The sequence below is a fragment of the Solanum stenotomum genome, chromosome 8, assembly GCF_019186545.1.
Source record: "Solanum stenotomum isolate F172 chromosome 8, ASM1918654v1, whole genome shotgun sequence".
NCBI classification, from domain to species: domain Eukaryota; kingdom Viridiplantae; phylum Streptophyta; class Magnoliopsida; order Solanales; family Solanaceae; genus Solanum; species Solanum stenotomum.
The window spans coordinates 6,709,246-6,729,233 of record NC_064289.1 but is presented as its reverse complement, the minus strand read 5'-3'; the positions used below and the strand labels follow the sequence as shown (position 1 = coordinate 6,729,233).

The following is a 19,988-nucleotide window of genomic DNA, read 5'->3' as shown; positions in this document are numbered from 1 at the left end:
TTTTTTTTTTTTTTAGTTTCATACCTAAACTATTGGAATGTGAATTTTATAGCTAAACTATTACTTATTAATTTGATATAAACTAGATATGAAACAAACTTACACTTTCAATAATTTTAGATGTAAAACTCGAAAAAAATGAGATAGTTTAAATATGTCGTTAACCTTTATATATTAAAAAGAGTTTAATAATGGGCAGATCTACTTAGCTGCCCAAATTACCCTTGTCACCAGCATATACCAACAACTTGGAACACTCTATAAAAGGCACCAACAAACCCTAATGAGATCCATCTTTTCATTCTTTGCCTCCTTTCTCTCATCTTTTCGTATTTGTGGAATCGTTTAGGTATATTCATAGTCATTTTCATAACTTTTTCTTTTCCCCATCGTTGTATTTGATTCGAATACTACTACTTTATGAATTGAAATCAAAAAGTACCTCTTAACTCTTTTGGAAGTTTTATTTTTAAACTGGAAACAATATTGTTAGTATGTGCAAAATCTTCCATCCGCTTGCCAAATAACAATGGGCAACAGCGGCCATCTTTTGCGCAAAGTGAATTAAATGCTCTTATAAAAAGTGAAAACACTTTATAGTGTTTTTTCTTCTGGATCTAAAAGGTTTTCACTTTATTAATAAGTTTAACCTTCCTAGGTTCATCGAGCACACATTTGGTATTTTAATTTTCTGAATTTTGTTTTTAGAATTGAATTTATGTTTTTTTTTTTTTACAAATTATGGATTCAGGTTTTACTCTATGTTGTAATTTTGTGGGCTTTACACAATCATAACGTTGATTTATGTATATTTGAGATTGTGACATATTCAAGAAAGTATTTTGATGAACAAAGTAGAGTTTGGTATTGATGGTTCAAATCGTCTCTTCACAAGCTAAATTAAAATCTTATTATATTAATTTCTTTCACTACTACTAACATAATATACAAGTTAATTTAACATTTTTAAGCTCTTAATTTAATCACAAACTATAAGCAGGGATGTTTAAATTTTAATCTCTAAGTTTTTTAGTTGTTAACACTTGAACATAATGAAGTGTTGTGGGATGAATGCAACTCCTTTACCCGTAACACAAACATCACCTTTAATTATATGGGATTAATAATTTGACCATACAATTTGTACCTTTGAAGTAGACAAGCTAAGATGATTTAACATATTTATTATACCAAACTTAGGGCCTGTTTGGCCATAGATTTCCCAAATGATATTTGGGGAAAAATTTGATAAATAGTATTTGTTCATACAATTTACCATTATTTGGCAAATATCCCAAATTCTCAAATATTAGTTTTTTTTAGTATTTGGGTCAAATTTCATTATTTGGTATCTTTTAAAAGTTGAAATTTTACATTAAATTTTTATTTTTTACAAAAACACTTTCTATAGTAGTTGTTTGCTTTGTATTACATAATATTTTACGTGAACACTAAAATAGTGATGAAATATTTGGTGAATATGAAAGTGATAGATATGATTGTTGATAAAAATGATGAACAATCGGTTCAGCTAACAAAGTTATGTGTTTTGTCTACTTCATGATTGTATAGAATGATGTTTGCTGCACTCACTCCAAACTACTACATTGCTGTAGTGTCATGGACACTATTTGTTATTTGTTGCAACGAAGATTCAATTGATTTGTAATATAAATTTATGGTTAGTTTTAATAGTTTTTAAAACTTATGGATATAAATCATATTTTTCTAAAAAAGTGAAATATATTTCCTAAATACTATGACTAAACATATAGTGAAATTTCACCTAAATTTTCACTCAAATAATATTTGTCAAGAATATTTGAAAATTTATGGCCAAAAGCTAGCTTAGTTGTGTGTGTCTAAAATTTGTAAGCAATATATCAAACTTGAGACAATTTTATACTCATGTTCCATTTTATATGAGGTAGTTTGATTTGATTTGTAAATTATTTTATTAAAGATAAAATATATTTTATAATTAAATTGTTACTTAATATAGAAATATATCATTTCACATAAATTGAGAGAAATGGAGTAATTTCTTTGACCATACCTTAACTAGGATCTCAAAAATCAGCTATACCTACACTTTACCCCCTCATGGGTGGATGAGGTCCAAGCCCAAGTATAAAGTTTTAGGCCTACCTCCCATGGGCTTTTACTAATTTGGACGCGAGTTACTTACCGGGCCACATATTTTTGGATGTTTGAGAAGGAATGGAAGAAAAAACAAGTGAACTTTTTATAATTTTGAGAGCGGAATGACGTGATAGACCTTTGTATTTGTATGAGTTTGTATTTTGAATTATTATTTGTCATTTGAACCCTTAAACTTAGTAAAATTAAGCATTTTAAACCCCTTTTCGTTGTGTGAACTTCAATGCTTAATAAAAATAACATATCATCATCCACATCACCTTTTAAATGACACATCACTTATTATTATTATTATTATTATTATTATTTTTATTATTATTATTATTATTTTTAAAAAATCAATCTTTTCTTTCTTTTTTCACTTCATTCTTTCTTCATCCCTTCACCTCTCTCCACTGTCTTTTTTACATTAGAGATACCACCACAACCTTCCCTTCTCACTAGTATCATTACATTCCTTAATAACTAACAATTATCATTCGATTATTTTTTTCAAAATTTCTTTCATTCACAACTTTTAATCGTATTTCTTTTACCAACATTTACATCTACCATTTGTACCACGATGAATCTCTTTTCCCCATTGATGTTAATGAATAGCAATTTAAAAATACATCAATATACTCTAATATTTGTACACAATTTTACATAATACATTTCACCTAATTTCACAAAGACATTCAATAATCATTTTTCATTTTTCAAGACTGTTGACTCGTTATCACTTTATGGGTTATATATTACCCCGAAAATAAAAAAAAAATACAGATCTACAACAACGATACAATTTCGTTTCTAATCCCGGGAGGAAGAAAATGTAAAAAAAATAGAAAAAGAAAGAGAAACAAGAAATTGGAAAGGGCTAGAAAGGGGAGAAAAAAGAGAAATGGGGGTTTGAGAGTAGAAAGAAAAAAAGGAAATGGGGAGGGGTAGGGTGGAAAAAGAAGAAAGAACTGAAAAATATTAATTATCTTATTTTTGATCTTTTTATTCTATTTAAAAAAAAAAACTTTCACATTCATCTATGTGTGACATCACAATAATTAAGTTGCCACATAAGTTTTTAGTCAATGGTTAGAAGGGGTTAAAACTTAAAATTTCATTGAGTTTAATGGTTCAGTTGACAAATAGTCAAGTAGAAAGGTCCATACCATTTCGCCTAATTTGAGTAAGGTCTGCATACACTTTATCCTCACCAAATTTTAGTTATGAGATTTCATTGGATATGTTGTTATAACCAGCAACAAGTGATTATTGATTGAGGTGATCAAGATATATTTTCACCATCCACTAAGAAATTTGAAAGGACTAAAGAGAAAAAGAACACTCATTAATTTGTATTACTATTTTATTTGGGACTAATGGCGAAGCCAATATTAATCCGAGGATATATATATATAATTTTAATCATAATGAAACAATACAAATTGAAGCTAAAATCATTTCAAATAAGCCTCCTGATTCTACCTGGCTTCAATCCTACTTGGAGTGTGACTTTTGGTGATGAAAATAATAGTGCAACCAAAAAAGATAAATATTGATCACATGGTCTCCACATTCTTCTTCTCCACTTAAACCTACACATGCATAATGCTTGAACAGCTGAGCCAGAGGCCCAAGTTTTTTTGCATTAGCAAACTGAATTAATTTTTGGTACGTTAAAAAATATTAAAAGCTAATAAATTATTTTATAAGCCACACTTAAAGAAACTTCATTTCCTTAACCGCATTTTTCCCATATTATCAAATTCGTTATATGTCTCTAATCTTCATTTGCCAAAAAAATCAGCATATTGATTTGTCTCCCTCCAAATATGAATATTATTTGTCTTGCTAACTTTCGATACTTAGCAAATTCAACTAATTAACCAAATTACTTCTACCATATTCATCCTTAACTTCACGAGGGAATTACATTTTTCGGGCAATATATATGACAATTTGGTTATCAAGGTGATAGTGCTGTGATAATTAAAGTTAAAGTCTGTGTACATTATATTCTCTCAAAACTCCATGAAAATAGAAATAAAATTTACGTATAATATTTTATTCTCTTCAAACTCCATTTGTGAAATTTTATTGGTGAGTTGTAGTTTGTGCAATAACCTATAACTATTTATGTAAGTATAAGTAAAGGTTGTAGCACATTTTTTTTTTGCTTAAGTCATTGACCGCCCCTTAAAGTTGTTCTCATAATTCATTTAGACACCTCAACTAAGACTTGTACCTATTGAACATCTAAATTGTTCAAAACATGCACCTATTAAACACAAAACGCTGATATGGCAAAAAATGTGTTTTGCACTTCCCTGAAGCGCGTGAAAAGAGTCAAAATAGTGTCTTTTTGAATTTTTTTTACATTTTTTCTTCTTTTATTGACACTTGGCATTATAATTAAGTTAAAAACATTTTTCTTCTTTCATTTACACTTTTTTCAAAAATGAAAAGGACCCCACTCCCTACCTATCATCTTCTTCATATTTTAGTTTACAAAACTTTCTTCATTTTAGCTCCAACATTGTTTTTCTTTCTTTTTTATAAAAAAAAATAAAATTATTTCTCCCAAATATGAAGATAAATGAAAATCAACTATGAAGATTCAGATTTGAAAGGTCGTATGATTTATTTCAAATCTCATAAAAATAAGGAACAAATATGAAAAAGAAGAAAGAAGATAAATGATTTTTACGTATAAATTAGTTAGCCGATATTTGTTTATCACAATTTTCGAACAAAGATTTTTACTCAAATTCATATATAAACCCATTAAATTTATCAAAAATGATATTAAAAAATTTGAAAGAATTAATTTTTGAGCTATCAATTTCATTTTGTCATCGATGTAGAAATGAATAACCGCAAGCAAAATTTTCTTTCTGCTTCACTCTTAGTATGAAAATGTATATATATATTTTTTAAAAGTTAATCTTCAAGTTATTTGAAAAGAATTAGGTTTTGTAATTTGAGTAAGAATGTGTTTTGGGAAGAAGATGAAGATGAAAGGGGGTTGGGTAGGGGTAGAATAGGTTGACATTTTCATTTTTTTCTTTTTCTTTTTATAATTTTTGGGGCCCAGTGTCACATGTTATTTTTTAATTAGCCGTTTTGCCACGTCACCGCAAGTGTATCACACATTCTTCATATATTTTGCTGATTATCAAAAAATGCTTAATAGGAATCATTTTTGAATTGGTAAAAATGTTCAATAGGTACTAGTCTTAGTTGAGGTGTCTAAGTGAATTATGCGGACAACTTTAAGGGATCGCTGATGACTTAAAGCTTTTTTTTAAAGATATAAACCATGCCCATAAAATATGATGAGAAGATTCAAAAGAAAAAACAATAAATTTATAATTTCAAGGCAGTGAGTGNTCATTTTTTTTTTCTTTTTATAATTTTTGGGGCCCAGTGTCACATGTTATTTTTTAATTAGCCGTTTTGCCACGTCACCGCAAGTGTATCACACATTCTTCATATATTTTGCTGATTATCAAAAAATGCTTAATAGGAATCATTTTTGAATTGGTAAAAATGTTCAATAGGTACTAGTCTTAGTTGAGGTGTATAAGTGAATTATGCGGACAACTTTAAAGGATCGCTGATGACTTAAAACTTTTTTTTTAAGATATAAACCATGCCCATAAAATATGATGAGAAGATTCAAAAGAAAAAACAATAAATTTATAATTTCAAGGCAGTGAGTGGGGAATCTACTTTAGAAAAAGGAAAACTTTAGTGCTCATGATAATAGTTTATGAAATCATTCAAAAATAAATAAATAATTTATAATTTCTCAGCTTATAGTACTGGAATTTTGGGATTGAAACTTATGGGCAAATATTCACCTTCTAACATACATTTCATTCTTTGTATTAAAAAAAGAGATGAAATAATATATTACTACTTGTATTTAAAAAAAAACTATGAAGGAAGTGGGAGGCAACTGTCACAAACCTCACAAAGGTAATTAAAAAGAGAACCTAATTGCCTATGGCTATTGGCCTCTGTGAAATATGCTAAGTAATATAGTGCAATACCATGTGCTAAGATAATTTCTATTCACTATATTTACTACCTTCTCAGTCGACCTCAAACCATGATTATCTAGTACGATTTATATTTTTTATATAATTTGTGAGCTATTATATAAGTGTAGATTTATCCGATGCGCACTTGAAGAATAGCGACCATGAATTTCCTGAAAGTTACATGAAAAAACATCTTATCGCACATATTGAATTCAGCTAAACCAATACCATATAAGCTACTCATTTAAAAAACAGGTCCAATTAACTATGACTACAATTATGTTGTATAACTAAGGCATAATACATAAATATGACTTTTAACTTGACATCATTTCACATTTATGCCCTCAAATTTTGGGTGTGCACATGTAAACACTTTAACTTGTATATAATTGAACAAATAGACACACACGTCATCCTATGTGATAATTTACATCCTACATGTCGTCCTACGTGTATTTTGCCACATAGGACTCATGTTTCTATTTGTTCAACTTTATACAACTTTAAATGCTTACTTGTGCACACCCAAAATTAAAAAAACGCAAATATAAAATAAAGTCAAATTAAAAGGCATATTTATGCATTACACGTATAACTAATAAGTGAGGTTTTTGTTTGTCAGAACCCAAAACCAACACCAACACAAACACATACACAAATAGTTGTTTTTATCTGTCAAATTAATTCTTTAAAAAGATTTTTTTTTTTAAAAAAAGGTTTTGAAAATGGTGAGTGAGTGACCTTGTTTTAACTTTTACTCTTTGGACTTTTCCTTTATTAGTCTTTTTTTTTTGTATGGATTTGTAGCTAGCTAGAGAAAGTGTTTCCATGGACAAAATTTTGGAATAAATCCTCTTGGCTTCTTCTTGTGTTGCTGCTCATTACAGTACTAGACAACCACAAAGGGTCAAAACAACCACACACAGACTAACATTCCAAAATTAATCATCATGATTAGTAATTCTAAGTCATTTTCAATTATTTTTTCATTTGTTGGTTTCTTGTTTCTTGCTTCTACATTTGGTACTGTAATCTCAGATCCAACTGTGCAACATTCAAACCATCATTTGCTCACAAACCAAACTTTTAAACCAAAGCAAGAGTTGATTAAACTTAAGAGATTAAGGACTTATCTTAAGAACATCAACAAACCAGCAGTCAAGACAATTCAGGCAAGTTAAATTCCTCTGTTATCTTCTTTTTCAACATTAAAGTTTGAAACTTTTTTCATGAATCAAGATTTTAAAAATAATTGTACACTTTGTTTTTTGTTTTGTGATTGCAGAGTTCAGATGGAGATCTAATAGATTGTGTATTGTCTCATCTTCAACCAGCTTTTGATCATCCTCACCTCAAAGGAATGAAGCCATTGGTATTAGTTTTGCATATATATAAGTTGTCGAATCCCCCTTTGTATAATACTTTTTTAGTCCTCGTATTTGAATTCCTAGCTCCGCCACTGAACATGAGAAATACTCGAGGTCTAAAGAGCAGAAACTCATTCACTCTAAAATTTGGATTTTTGACTGAATGCAGGAACCTCCAACTAGGCCTAAAGCGAATGAATCGACAGAAATTAGGAGCTATCAGTTGTGGACAGTTTCAGGAGAATTGTGCCCGGAAGGGACAGTTCCAATTAGAAGAACTACAGAGAAAGATGTTATGAGAGCTAGTACTTTACAACGATTTGGAAGAAAAATTATAAGAGGCGTAAGGCGCGAGACAATGAGCAATGATCATGAGGTTTGTGTATATGTAAATTTAGTCTAAATTTGAAAGACGAATATTGTACATGATATGTTCAATTTATAATTATAACACAAGCAATTAGTGAAAATTTTGTCATTTGCAGCATGCAATAGCATTTGTGAATGGTGAAGAATATTATGGTGCAAAGGCTAGCATTAGTGTATGGACACCAAAAGTAACAGACCAATATGAATTCAGTTTGTCACAACTATGGATCATTTCTGGCACTTTTGGTGATGATCTTAATACCATTGAAGCTGGCTGGCAGGTAAATATTATTTGCAAATTCATCTGTTGTCCTAAGTAGTCAAAACATCGATGATCGATGAAGTATATTCCTTCTTAACTTTATCACACTTGTTGTTTTTAGTTTGAGAGTATGATTGCTGCTAAGCTAAGCTGTGACATCAAACTAACCATATGACAGATAATAATTAGTACAAAATTTCGGAGTGAACAGAGATTTGGTACATTAAAAATTGCTTAATTGCACATGCCATGTTCATATTGTCAGGTTAGTCCAGAACTATATGGAGACATTTATCCAAGGTTCTTCACATATTGGACGGTAAGACTTGTTTACGCAAAGAAATCCCAGTTTACGTTAAGTTAATCTTTGTTTTGTTGATGCTTTAGACATTCACAGACTTAAAATATACACTACTACATTTTAAAAAATGCAGAGTGATGCATACCAAACCACTGGATGCTACAATTTACTGTGCTCAGGTTTTGTGCAAACAAATAGCAGGATTGCTATGGGGGCTGCAATATCTCCAACATCATCAACTGATGGTAGTCAATTGGATATTGGCATAATGATATGGAAGGTATACTGTATACTTAAGCCCTCCACAAATATCTTTGAGCGTCTTTTGCTCTGTTTAACTACTTAATCTTTTATATGAAATGGTCACACACTTCAACATGACATTAGAGTTAGACCTATTCCAATTCATTGTTTACCAATGTTCTCTCCCCGGACCCCCTCTACATTGTCTTGTCCTCTGAGTGTGCGGGGGGAAGGGGGCACATCGGTGGGATAAGGTGCACTTGGACACTTTTTGAGTTGAGTTAGGCTCGATGTCCGGTGTATACTCTTTGAGATTATATAGTCACACTTACAAACACACAATTTGGTTTTGTGTAGGACCCAAAGCATGGAAATTGGTGGCTAGAATTGGGGTCAGGGCAATTAGTAGGGTATTGGCCATCATTCTTGTTCAGCCATTTGCAAGAACATGCAAGCATGATACAATTTGGAGGAGAAATAGTGAACTCAAGATCATCAATACAAGGATTTCACACATCAACACAAATGGGAAGTGGTCATTTTGCAGATGAAGGCTATGGCAAGGCATCTTATTTTAGAAATTTGCAAGTTGTTGATTGGGACAATAATTTGGTCCCATTATCAAATCTTCATCTTTTAGCTGACCACTCAAATTGCTATGACATTAAAGCTGGAAAAAATAATGTTTGGGGTGATTATTTTTACTATGGTGGTCCTGGTAGGAATTCAAAATGTCCCTAAAGAAAAAGCCATCATAACATTTTCTTGGTCTTGTAGAGTAGGTACATATCATGTATTATTTTTTCAATTGAATATATAGTGTTTGAGTCATATTTTATTACAGAATGAATTGGGTTTGCTCATATAACTAGTTCACTCACAATTATCTATAGCCATGTAATTTTTTTTGTAACAAGTTGATAATAAACAAAATAAAATGGTTTCTTTAATGAAGTATGACAGGCTAACCTAAGCTTACCTAGATTTTACCGCTTGAACCAACAAGATTAATTCTACATTAAATTGCACATTTTCCTTTTTAAATGAGTTGATTTTTAAATTTTATCTTTGAGCAATGAGGCATAAGTTGGTTAGAAATTGAAGTTATGTCCGAGTATAACTTGTGTGATATTATGAAACGAAAATATAATATATATTTTTTTGCAAACATATTATTTATTACGAGGAATATAAGTTGGAAATCAACACAAAATAGGCGTAAAAGAGCAAATGACCCCCTATTCTACTTACCCTTTCATGTGGTTCATTTATATTATTGATAAAATCTCTTAAATAAATAAAGCCCCCTTTTTTTTATGATAAGATAAAGAGTCATTTGCACTTCAATGTATTTGTGTTGTTAATTTTTGTTCGTAGAGGTAAATAACTTAATAACTTTTTTATGTGACATAAGTTTATATTTCTCCATCATAATATTTACGAGTTATGCCCTGAATCTTTATAAAACTCATGCTTCCCTAGACATAAAATTGATTTCTAAGAAAAACTATTAAAGACAACCCATTTAAAGAACAAATCAAAATCAATAGAAATTACTCCCTCTGCCCACTTTTAATTGTAATGTTGCGTTTTTTGAAAGTCAATTTGACTAATTTTTCAAGTTAAATTAGAATACACTAATTCAATATTTTAAACAAAAAAATTAGCTATTAAAAAACTATACGAAATGTACTATATATTGCAATTGTTTTGCATATCAATATGATGAAAAAATACATCGTAAAATGATAGTCAAAATTCTTATCATTTGACTTTAAAAAGAGAAATCATGATAATTAAAAGTGGACGAGGGAGTCTTAATATATATTTGATGGAGACGGAAATTACTAACTTTAATAAACTTATAGGACCAAAACAGCTCAAGAGTATATATTTAAGGGATTACTTTGCACCTACTTACAAAAGACTAGGGACCTTTTATGTTATTTTCTCGTCAAAATCAACTTGTGAATTTTCTTTTCGGGGATCAATCATTGTCATCCACCATTTTTAAAGAAAGGAAAAAATCGCGGGCTTTGAAAAGCTTCATCTCCCACCAAATTCAAATCTCACAAAAAAACTGTGTAAGATTTTTCAGATACAGTGAAGAAACACAAAAAAAAAAGGGGTTTGAGAAGAGATGCAGAATGGAGCAGCAGCAACTCTACGAGCAAAAATGGAGCAACTTAGGTTAAAATGTAATAGGGATTTACAAATTCAACAACAGAGTATAGATGCAGGCGCTATCTCTTTTCGAAAATCTTTAGATTCAACCAAGACCCAAGCTCAACAAACCCTTCAATTCCAAGGTAAAATTGAAATACTACATTTACGATTTCTCCAATGGCCTCAGAGTTCTCTTTTTCTAATGAATTTTAGTCGGAGTTTTACTAGCACCACATTCTGTATATGATGGAATTTTGTATGTTGAACTTTTTCATTTACAAACATTCTAAAAAGTATCAGTCTTTGAAGGGTATTTTCTATTTTTTGGGATTGAATTAAACTCTATTTAAAAAATTAATCTTTTTTTTTCCTGGGTGTCCATTTTCATGGAATCTTACTAATTAAGTATTTTTTGTTTTGTTGTTTTTTGTCATGGCAGAAAAACTTGGGAAATTGAAAACTGAGCTTAGAGAGGCAGAAGATAATTTAGTAAAAGCATTTGCAGGTATATATCAATCTCTCACAATATATTTTTTTACATGCTGTAGTATATTGTTTAGTCTTTATGTCCAGTGCTATTTTTCTTTGATCAATGGATCAAACTTTGAAGAGAATCGTGTGTCTAGGTTGAGGAAGGTTTTAGGTTTACTCACCTTACTGACATTGCTGTCCTAGTTGCTTCTCCGAATTTGATTTATTTATGCAAATGCTTTCCACATTCGAAGATGGAAATCAGAAGAGTTAGTCTTTTGATTCACCTCTTCATATTAGTCATCACAATGGAAAAAGGGTGACCATAGTACTTAAGAGTAAACATAGAGTAACTTATGGAACTTTAACCGCAAAGTGCATGTTTTAGTGGAGGAAGACACAAATGAAGAAAAAACAAAAAAGATACATATAAGCTAGAGCTTATTGATAAAAGAATGAAACAAAAACTACAAATAAGTAAAATTTTGTAGCAAGTTTAAGAAAAAAGAAATGCCTTTGAAACTTGTCGTTTAAAACACGCCATAGACATTTGTGTGGCTATACAATCATGTATTTAGAGTACAATTGGAAGTTTAAATTTAAAAAAAAATATTTATAAATATAGAAAGGTGTCATTGTTTTTGGCACAAACTAAAAAGAAAAGTATGTCACATAAAATGGAACATAGGGAGTAATAACAATGTGGAACCTCAAAGTAACAATACCTTCAAAGGCTTAAAGGGTATATGAAGCATGGAATCTAAATTTTAAGTGTTTTACTGACTTCTGTTTGTATTTGATGTAAACAAGGAGAATGCATGAAGATCCACATTAAAGTAGCTATAATAGGGCAATTTCTTGGGATTATTTTCTTTCTCTATTACTTCTCATTCACAATATTACCAAATGCTATAGTTTTTAAGAGGTTAATGAATTAATCAGCACATATATGTCTCTTTAGCAGGAAATTTGGTGCTAACTGCTCATTCTCTAAGTTTGTTAATATTTATATTCTCATATAGTCTTCTTTTCATTCCTTTTTTCTGTTAATAACTTTATCAAGTCATCACATTTTCAGTCAAGACCCGAAAAGAGGCAAAGAGGATAGAAATAGCTGAACTAATATCTTCTACCAATGCTAGAGTGGAAGAGCTTAGAGGGGTCGTGGAAGATAAAAGGGCCAGGAAACATGAATATTCCACCCTAATATCTCAACAAGATGATGGTAAGTTTCATCTTTGTAAAAATTATGCTTCTCTCATCTGTTACCTTCTTCAAAAAATGTTTTCCTTCTCTTATTCCATTTAGAAACATGAGTCATGTTTCGAGTTTTTTAATTAAACAAATAGGAAGTGGTAATGTTTCGGGAAGTACAACAACAACAAACCTAGTGCAATACCACTAGTGCTTTTGCACACGTAATTCTTAATAATTTTTGCTGTTTTCATCAAGTGTTTCATATTGTATGGTAATTGAGCTGTGCTTTTCTTTGATGTCGGGGTGAAAGCTCTGGAAGCACTTGAAGAAAAGCTTAACCAGAACACTGGACATAGAGAGGCAATAGAGGAGGCTACTGTGTGGTACAATAAGGTGCTTGGTTTACGTATTGAATGTGGCCAAGGTATGTTGAATCTTCTCTGCTAGACACATTTTAGCATACTAGAGCAAATCTTTTCTTGCTGAAAACATGCTTTATAATAAAGAACAGATTTCTATACAGATTCTGAACTCTAATACAGGTACAATTCTTTGAACATTCACGGCATACATTATCTGCAGGAGTAAAATTCATCTTTACCAATATAAATGCCAATAATCCAGATGATGAGTACTCTTTTACTATTCGTCGTGAGAATGATGCACATACTTGTAAGTTTGGTCTTGATCAACTTTAATAAATTGAAGGTAGTTCTGAATGATAATTCTTTCCTTTGTTTGGATTGTTAGTGATTGATTGTGATCCACAGCTGAATGATGCAAAAGAACTGATCATTGAGTTAAATAAAAGCAATGGAATGTTCAAGTTTGTCAGGACTATGAGAGAGAAGTTTCTAGAAGCTGTAGCATGTGGTATGTCCTGTGTCTTGCCTGTTTCTTTGTTTGTCTTCCCATTTCGAGTTTTTTCTTTCTTTTGAAAATAAAATAAAATCATGGCAATAAATTGATAGTTGTACAAGACATTCAAGAGTAATTGTTATAGTTTGCAGACTCACAAGTATGATTGGAGTGTTTTCACCTTTCATGCAAATGCAGTTACTGTTTCTGATTTTGGATATGTTTGATAAGCTGCTCTGTTTTATTTGGTTCCTACCAGGATTAACATCGCAAGATCAAGATACTTCTATGGTCTCTATGCCTGCAGTGATGTCGTCCATCTCAATTAGTAGTAGAGATGAATCATCTCCCCAGAAAGCGGAGCCTCAGTCTGATAAATATAAAAAGGGAGCTTCCAGGAAGCTTGCCCTTGGTAAAAGGGATAGGTCAGCCATTCTCTCTCCTGTATCTGCATCATCTCTTCGCCGCTCTCCTCGTTTTAAGGTATCTTTCTGTTAACCCCAAACATATTTTGGCAATTCGCTCAAATCAATTTCAGTGTTTATTTATCCCTTGATTTCTTTTTTCCCTTGGAAGATGTTGAATAGATAGAAAATAAGTAGTCCATTATTGTTGATTCTATTTATAAGCACTGTGATATGAAACCACCTATGGCTAGAAAACTAATCTGAAACAAGAGACCACCTATGTTTGGAAAATTGATTTTAAAAAAATAGACTGCATGGCTATATGAATCCTTGCTGAACATGTTACACTTAGACATATCTTTGTCCAACATTATACAAAAATAAACAAGATTCAATAATTTGATAACACTTTCTGAATGTTTGTTCAAAAAAACATTTTCTGAATGATTACAGTGATAACAAACAACCACAACTTACCCAGTGTAATCCCACAAGTTGGGTCCGAGGAGGGTAGTGTGTACGCAGATCTTATCCCTACCTTGGGAGATAGAGAGGTTGTTTCCAATAGACCCTTAGCTCAAAGGCAGTCTGTATAAAGAAAACAATGAGAGAGTACCAGCCAAGACACATGCTAGAGAAAGCATGATAAATCATACTAAAAGAAGGAACAACCACTACAACAAAATAATATTATAGTCGAAGTGCAAGAAACACTAAAATAGTAACAGAAATGGATTACAGTGATAACAAACATTCTCACTAATTAACCCTTTGGGTGGCCCAGTGGTTTGGGCTTGGGACTTCTATGTTGGAGGTCTCAAGTTCGAAACCCCTTGCCAGCGAAACCAAGGGGTTTGCCTTCTGGGTCGAGCTCGTCGCACCAGGCTTGCCTAGTGCGGGTTACCTTTCCTATGTGGTTTGCGAGCTATTGCATAGGAGCGGGGGTTTTACCCTGTGCGCACCCAAAGGGTAGCGACTGCAGGTTTCCCTTGTCATAAAAAAAAAACATTCTCACTAATTTCACAGCATTAGATGAATAATTACAGAAGTATATTAACCCCAAACAATTGATTTAGTATGGCTTTTTGGGAAATGTTTTTTACCCGATACACTGATGCTTAATGAATCATCTCATAACATCAATAAAGTTAATTAGATTGGATTTGAATAAGCATGTCATACAACGTGAGACCCTAATGAACAAAATTTTCTTCTTTGGCAGGTCAAGAAATGATAATTATCAGCCTTCTTTTTTTCATCTGGATTTGTTGAGGCGCCTTCTTGAAGTTGATCAGCCATCATATATTATCAATTGGCGAGCACTGACTAGCAAATACTCCCTCTTCAATTTATGTATATTATTTTCCTTTATAGTTTGTCTAAAAAAATGCTACCTTTATAAATTTAGTAAATTTTTAATTCTAACATAACATTCCCATGTTACCCTTAGGACAATCCCTTATAGGAATGACATGACATGTTTAAGACTTGAGATTAAATAGATATTTTAGTATGTTATATACACCTTTAGTTTACGACCAATTTAGAAGTCTTTATATTCTTGGTAAAAACTGGTCAAATTAAGATACATGAAATGTAAACGGAGGGAGCATCTGATTTTCTTGTACCTAAAGAGTGGAAAGTATCAAACCAACAATTACCTAAGCAGATTTGGACTTTTGCTGTCTCTTCCTAGGGTTTGAATTAGCTGACTTTGTTTCTTAGGTCAAAACAACTTCTTTGATTTTTGCTCAAGTATATATCGTTACAGCTTTCGAATTATCTACTCCATTCTCCTTATAGTTATATTGGTCGTGGTATTTGCAATAACTTATGGTTTTTACTTCTATACATTTAAATCTTGTTGTATTTGTTATAGAACAGAGACAGCTGACTGCTGCAGTTATTTTTTCTGTTCTGCCTCGGATCCTTGTACTTGATTTGTGTCGTATTGGTAGAACACTTCAATATCAAGATAGTAAAAGAGCACACACATTGTGGGGAAAAGATCTTATAGCTGCCCCCTATTTGTTTGGAATTGAGGCTTGGTTGATCGATTGCTTAGAATGCAGCAGAGGATATTAGGAACACAACCAAACTTTGTTTCAGTATTGTGCTTTTCATGTAGTGATACACGATAAAACAACTGTTATAATATTGATTCTTTTGGGGTTACAGTTACTTGCAATATTGATTCGAAGACAATCTCAAAAGAAAGTAGTGTAACAATTAGTCATGTAATGTCTGGTAAAGTTGATGGAAACCATTTTACTGGTATTTGTATAATCCAAAAGGTATTTAGTACATGGAAGCAGAGGTGGTAAAGGGCCACTAATGGTGTTTTTTTGAACCTAGCAAATTACTCAATTGAATTTTCTAAGTGCTAAGAGAAAAGGGAAAGCATGTTATAGTCCATAATAATTGTGTGGGGCCACCGAAAAAGATGAAGGGAATTTTATGCTCTTACTAGTAAGTACTGCAACTATTTCATTTTATGTGACACTGTTTCCAATCACATTTTCATATTCAAAACTTCGTATTGATTCAAATTATGTTGGAATGGAGTGCATATTTACAGGTCTCTCTCTCTTGAAAAAATAATTTAAGAAAAGATTGTGATTCCTGGAAACGATCTTCGATGAATTAGAGCACGAGTGTGCTTCCATAGTTTATGAGCTTCAATTTCATCATTAGCTAAAGCTGAGCAGTGACATTCATTGCAATCTGCAAAGTATTTCCCCTTTACTCCCCTTGTTTGTGGATTCAGTGCTACATAACATGTACTTGCTGAACCCTGTGATGTTGACTTAAGAAGCTTTGATGCCATAAAATAGAGAGAATCTGTGTAAATTTATGAGCAAAAGTTAGTTTCTTTTAGTTGTCTTTACTTCTTTCGGCCGCAAAATTTTAGTGAAAAGCAAAGAAAAAGCTCAAAACGACAAAAAAGAAAATGCATGCCTGTGATAAAGCCCTTATGATCCCTTGTTATTCCTGTCTTCACAATGCCTGGATGGACAGCATTGATAGCTACATTTGCATTTCTTGCCTGTTCACATACCAACTAATAAGTTTTCAGTATCCAAACAGAGCTATTGGGCAAAACAAGAGTCCGGAGCCTAAAGGGTAAAAAAAATTGTCAAAAATTCCAAAAGGGTACATCACTTTTTATTCTAGCCAAAAGGGCAAAATAGCAGAGATTTCGTGTAAATTTTTTTTTTAATTTTTTTTTATTAAAAATCGCTGCCACAGCAGCGATTTTGTAAAAAAAAAAAAAAAAATTATTAAAAATCACAGCAGCGATTTTGTAAAAAAAGAAAAAAATTCTAATTAAAAATCGCTGCGATTTTGTAATTTTTTTTTTATTAAAGATTGTTGCTTTTTCTTTAAAAAAATTAAAACGGCACATCANAATGCCTGGATGGACAGCATTGATAGCTACATTTGCATTTCTTGCCTGTTCACATTCCAACTAATAAGTTTTCAGTATCCAAACAGAGCTGTTGTGCAAAACAACTAGAGAATTGGCACCAATGGTAAACTGACATAACGACCCCAAGTACAACAACATACCCAGTGAAATCCCACAAGTAGGGTATGGGGAGGGTAGAGTGTATGCAGACCTTACCAGTAACTCGTGGAGGTAGAGAGACTGATTCCAGAAGACCCTCAACTCAAGTATAATAATTAGAGTAAGTATGAAAAGGAAAAATGACTGAGCAGGACACTAAGCCTAAACCCTTTAGGAATCAAGAGAACACTCCCACCACCTATTAACCTTCTACTCTAATCCGCGACCTCCACACCCCTAGTGAAAAAGGAAAAAAATAGGCATATATTGTTCACCTTTAGCTGTCTTGACAATTCCTTGGCATGTAAAATGTTGGCCAATTTCGACTGAGCATATGCTCGAGTACCATTATAACTGTAAGCAAGCAATTCAAAATAAATTAAATTAGTACTATTTGTTTTCAATCTTTGATATGCTGGTAATTGGTATTAGTATATTACTAATGAGTTAGGTTTGTATTATACTTACTTTTTAGGATTAAGCATTTGGCTGAAGCAAAACTTATCTCTTTTGACCCAGTTGTGAACTACAGAACTAACATTTACAATCCTTCCTTCAATCCCTGCCTGTTCTGCTGTCTCTACCATCTTATCTAGAAGCATCTCTGTCAATAAAAAATGACCTGTCCAACAACATACTCGTAAGGTCTCGTGTTCAAATTCTAGTGAGGCAAAAACACCGGGAATTTCTTCCCATCTGTGCAAGCCTTAGTGGACACACAAAGTTAATTAGTTACCAGTGCTGATGGGAGGTAGCATGTATACGTGCTTTATGGAATTAGTTGAAGTACGTGCAAGTTAATCAGGACGTCATGATTGTCAAAACAAAGATTGTTACTATAGAACAAGAGTTACCTAAGTAGTTTGTGGCAAATGAGAGCTCAAATTTGTCTTCAGAGAACTCCAACTTCTGTGAGAATTTGCCCGCATTATTTCTGTATAACAAAATTTAAGTCATCAGTGGCAGAGTCAGGATTTTCACGGAGAAGATTCAAAATATAGAGAAAAAGGAAAAGTACAAACTAGAAACATACATAAGAATGTGAAGAGGCAATCCTAAAGACAAGAATTGTGCACAAAATCTTTGTATAGAAGCAAATGAACTCAAATCTATCTCTAATAAAATAATGTCAGCCCAAGGACTCTGCTTTTTTATGGCTTCCTTTAGTATGGCTGCCTTCTTCAAATCCCTTGCTGGAATAACTAATCTTACACCTCTCTTTGCCAACACCCTTGCTGTTTCTGCTCCGATCCCAGATGTTGCACCTGTAAAATTTCCATCATCAAAATCTGAAAGGAAATTGAAACGAATTTAAGTTCTATACACTGTCGGTATTAAAAAATATTTATATAATCTGATCACTTATAAGGTGATTAATTACAGGTATATCTTTTCTTTTTTTATATATATAACCATGCTATCAGTACCAGTCTGTGTGCATCTCGACTAATTCCACAGGATACTGTTTATATATAAGAATAAAAAAAAGGAAGAAAATGTTAATCACGCTTTGTCTAAACTTAACATGACAAATTGAATCTATGGATAGAGCACTAATATAATGAATGGTGAATAAAATTGTAATCTATGAAAGTGTAGACTGTGATTTAAATAAATAGATATTGAACTTTTTGTTGTTAAAGATAACATGATTAGCTCTTAGTATTGTCCAGATGTAAACTATATAATATATATTTCTAAACATTAATCTATAATAGAATAGTACTCAGTAGAGACAAAACTATATCTTCCTTAAATTTATTTTTTGAAAGAACCACTAAAGACCCTGTTTTCCTCTTTTCTTGGAGGCAGAGTGAACCCACTGGTGTCATTTGATGCTGCTTCGTTGAATTTTTTATTAATTATAATATATTTTAAAGATATTCTCAACAGTGGCAGAGTCAGGAATTTCACGAAGGGTGTCCACAAATTGCCCAACAAAAGCTCTTTTTAAAAAGGGGAAAAATTGTTGCTATTGAGATATGAACACGTGAGCACTGTCTTATTCAAGGTGTCGGAAACCCATTCAAGGGATCTGAAACCACTGGGCTACAACAACATGTTAAGTCAAGGGTATCCAATATATGTTATTTAATCACTATGTGTATCATTCTATTTGTATATACAGAGTATAACAACATCAGGATTCAGGAGACATAATGATGAGTGGAGACATCAATAGTACCCTACAGCTGAAAATCACACGAAGAAGCTGAGGGGATTCAACGAGTGTATATGAGCGGAAGCATTCTCTTCCATAAGATAGAAATAAACGAAATGAGACGTATGATGCAACAATCTATTTCCATAACTTTTCACTACACAACGAACATATAGGGATTTCGAAACTAACCAGTGATAATAGCAGTAAGCTGAGAAGTAAAGGAAACAGAACAAACTTGAGTGACTTGTTCTGCAGTTGTTTTAGAACCATAACCACTTGGACCAGCAATGCCTGCTAAATACTTAAGAGTAGCCTTCATAAGGTCACAACTTGGAAATTTGAACTGCAATATTGCACCTATTGTTGAAAAACATGTATATATAAATGCCTTGTAATTAACCTTATGAAAATCCATGCAAGAAAA

At 32.1% G+C, this 19,988-nt stretch overlaps 3 protein-coding genes across 3 annotated transcripts; 2 read left to right on the top strand and 1 right to left on the bottom strand.

Annotated features, from left to right (window-relative positions):
- Positions 1 to 7,006: 7,006 nt before the first annotated feature.
- LOC125872183 (uncharacterized) lies at positions 7,007 to 9,683 on the top strand. Its single transcript, XM_049552886.1, has 7 exons — positions 7,007 to 7,363; positions 7,477 to 7,563; positions 7,728 to 7,934; positions 8,044 to 8,208; positions 8,455 to 8,508; positions 8,624 to 8,770; positions 9,091 to 9,683. Exons 1-7 carry the CDS (start codon positions 7,142 to 7,144, stop codon positions 9,472 to 9,474), a joined length of 1,266 nt encoding a protein of 421 aa, XP_049408843.1. The 5' UTR covers positions 7,007 to 7,141; the 3' UTR covers positions 9,475 to 9,683.
- A 1,082-nt stretch (positions 9,684 to 10,765) lies between these two features.
- On the top strand, positions 10,766 to 15,257 carry LOC125872190 (kinetochore protein SPC25 homolog). Its single transcript, XM_049552892.1, has 8 exons — positions 10,766 to 11,042; positions 11,339 to 11,404; positions 12,449 to 12,595; positions 12,878 to 12,991; positions 13,150 to 13,239; positions 13,318 to 13,440; positions 13,685 to 13,908; positions 15,055 to 15,257. The coding sequence occupies exons 1-8, from the start codon at positions 10,874 to 10,876 to the stop codon at positions 15,064 to 15,066; spliced, it is 945 nt and encodes a 314-aa protein (XP_049408849.1). The 5' UTR covers positions 10,766 to 10,873; the 3' UTR covers positions 15,067 to 15,257.
- Positions 15,258 to 16,375: 1,118 nt separating this feature from the next.
- LOC125872185 (short-chain dehydrogenase TIC 32 B, chloroplastic-like) lies at positions 16,376 to 19,988 on the bottom strand. Its single transcript, XM_049552888.1, has 7 exons — positions 19,754 to 19,988; positions 18,434 to 18,665; positions 18,255 to 18,334; positions 17,869 to 18,022; positions 17,676 to 17,754; positions 16,791 to 16,878; positions 16,376 to 16,673 (listed from the first exon to the last, which is right to left on the bottom strand). Exons 1-7 carry the CDS (start codon positions 19,977 to 19,979, stop codon positions 16,435 to 16,437), a joined length of 1,098 nt encoding a protein of 365 aa, XP_049408845.1. The 5' UTR covers positions 19,980 to 19,988; the 3' UTR covers positions 16,376 to 16,434.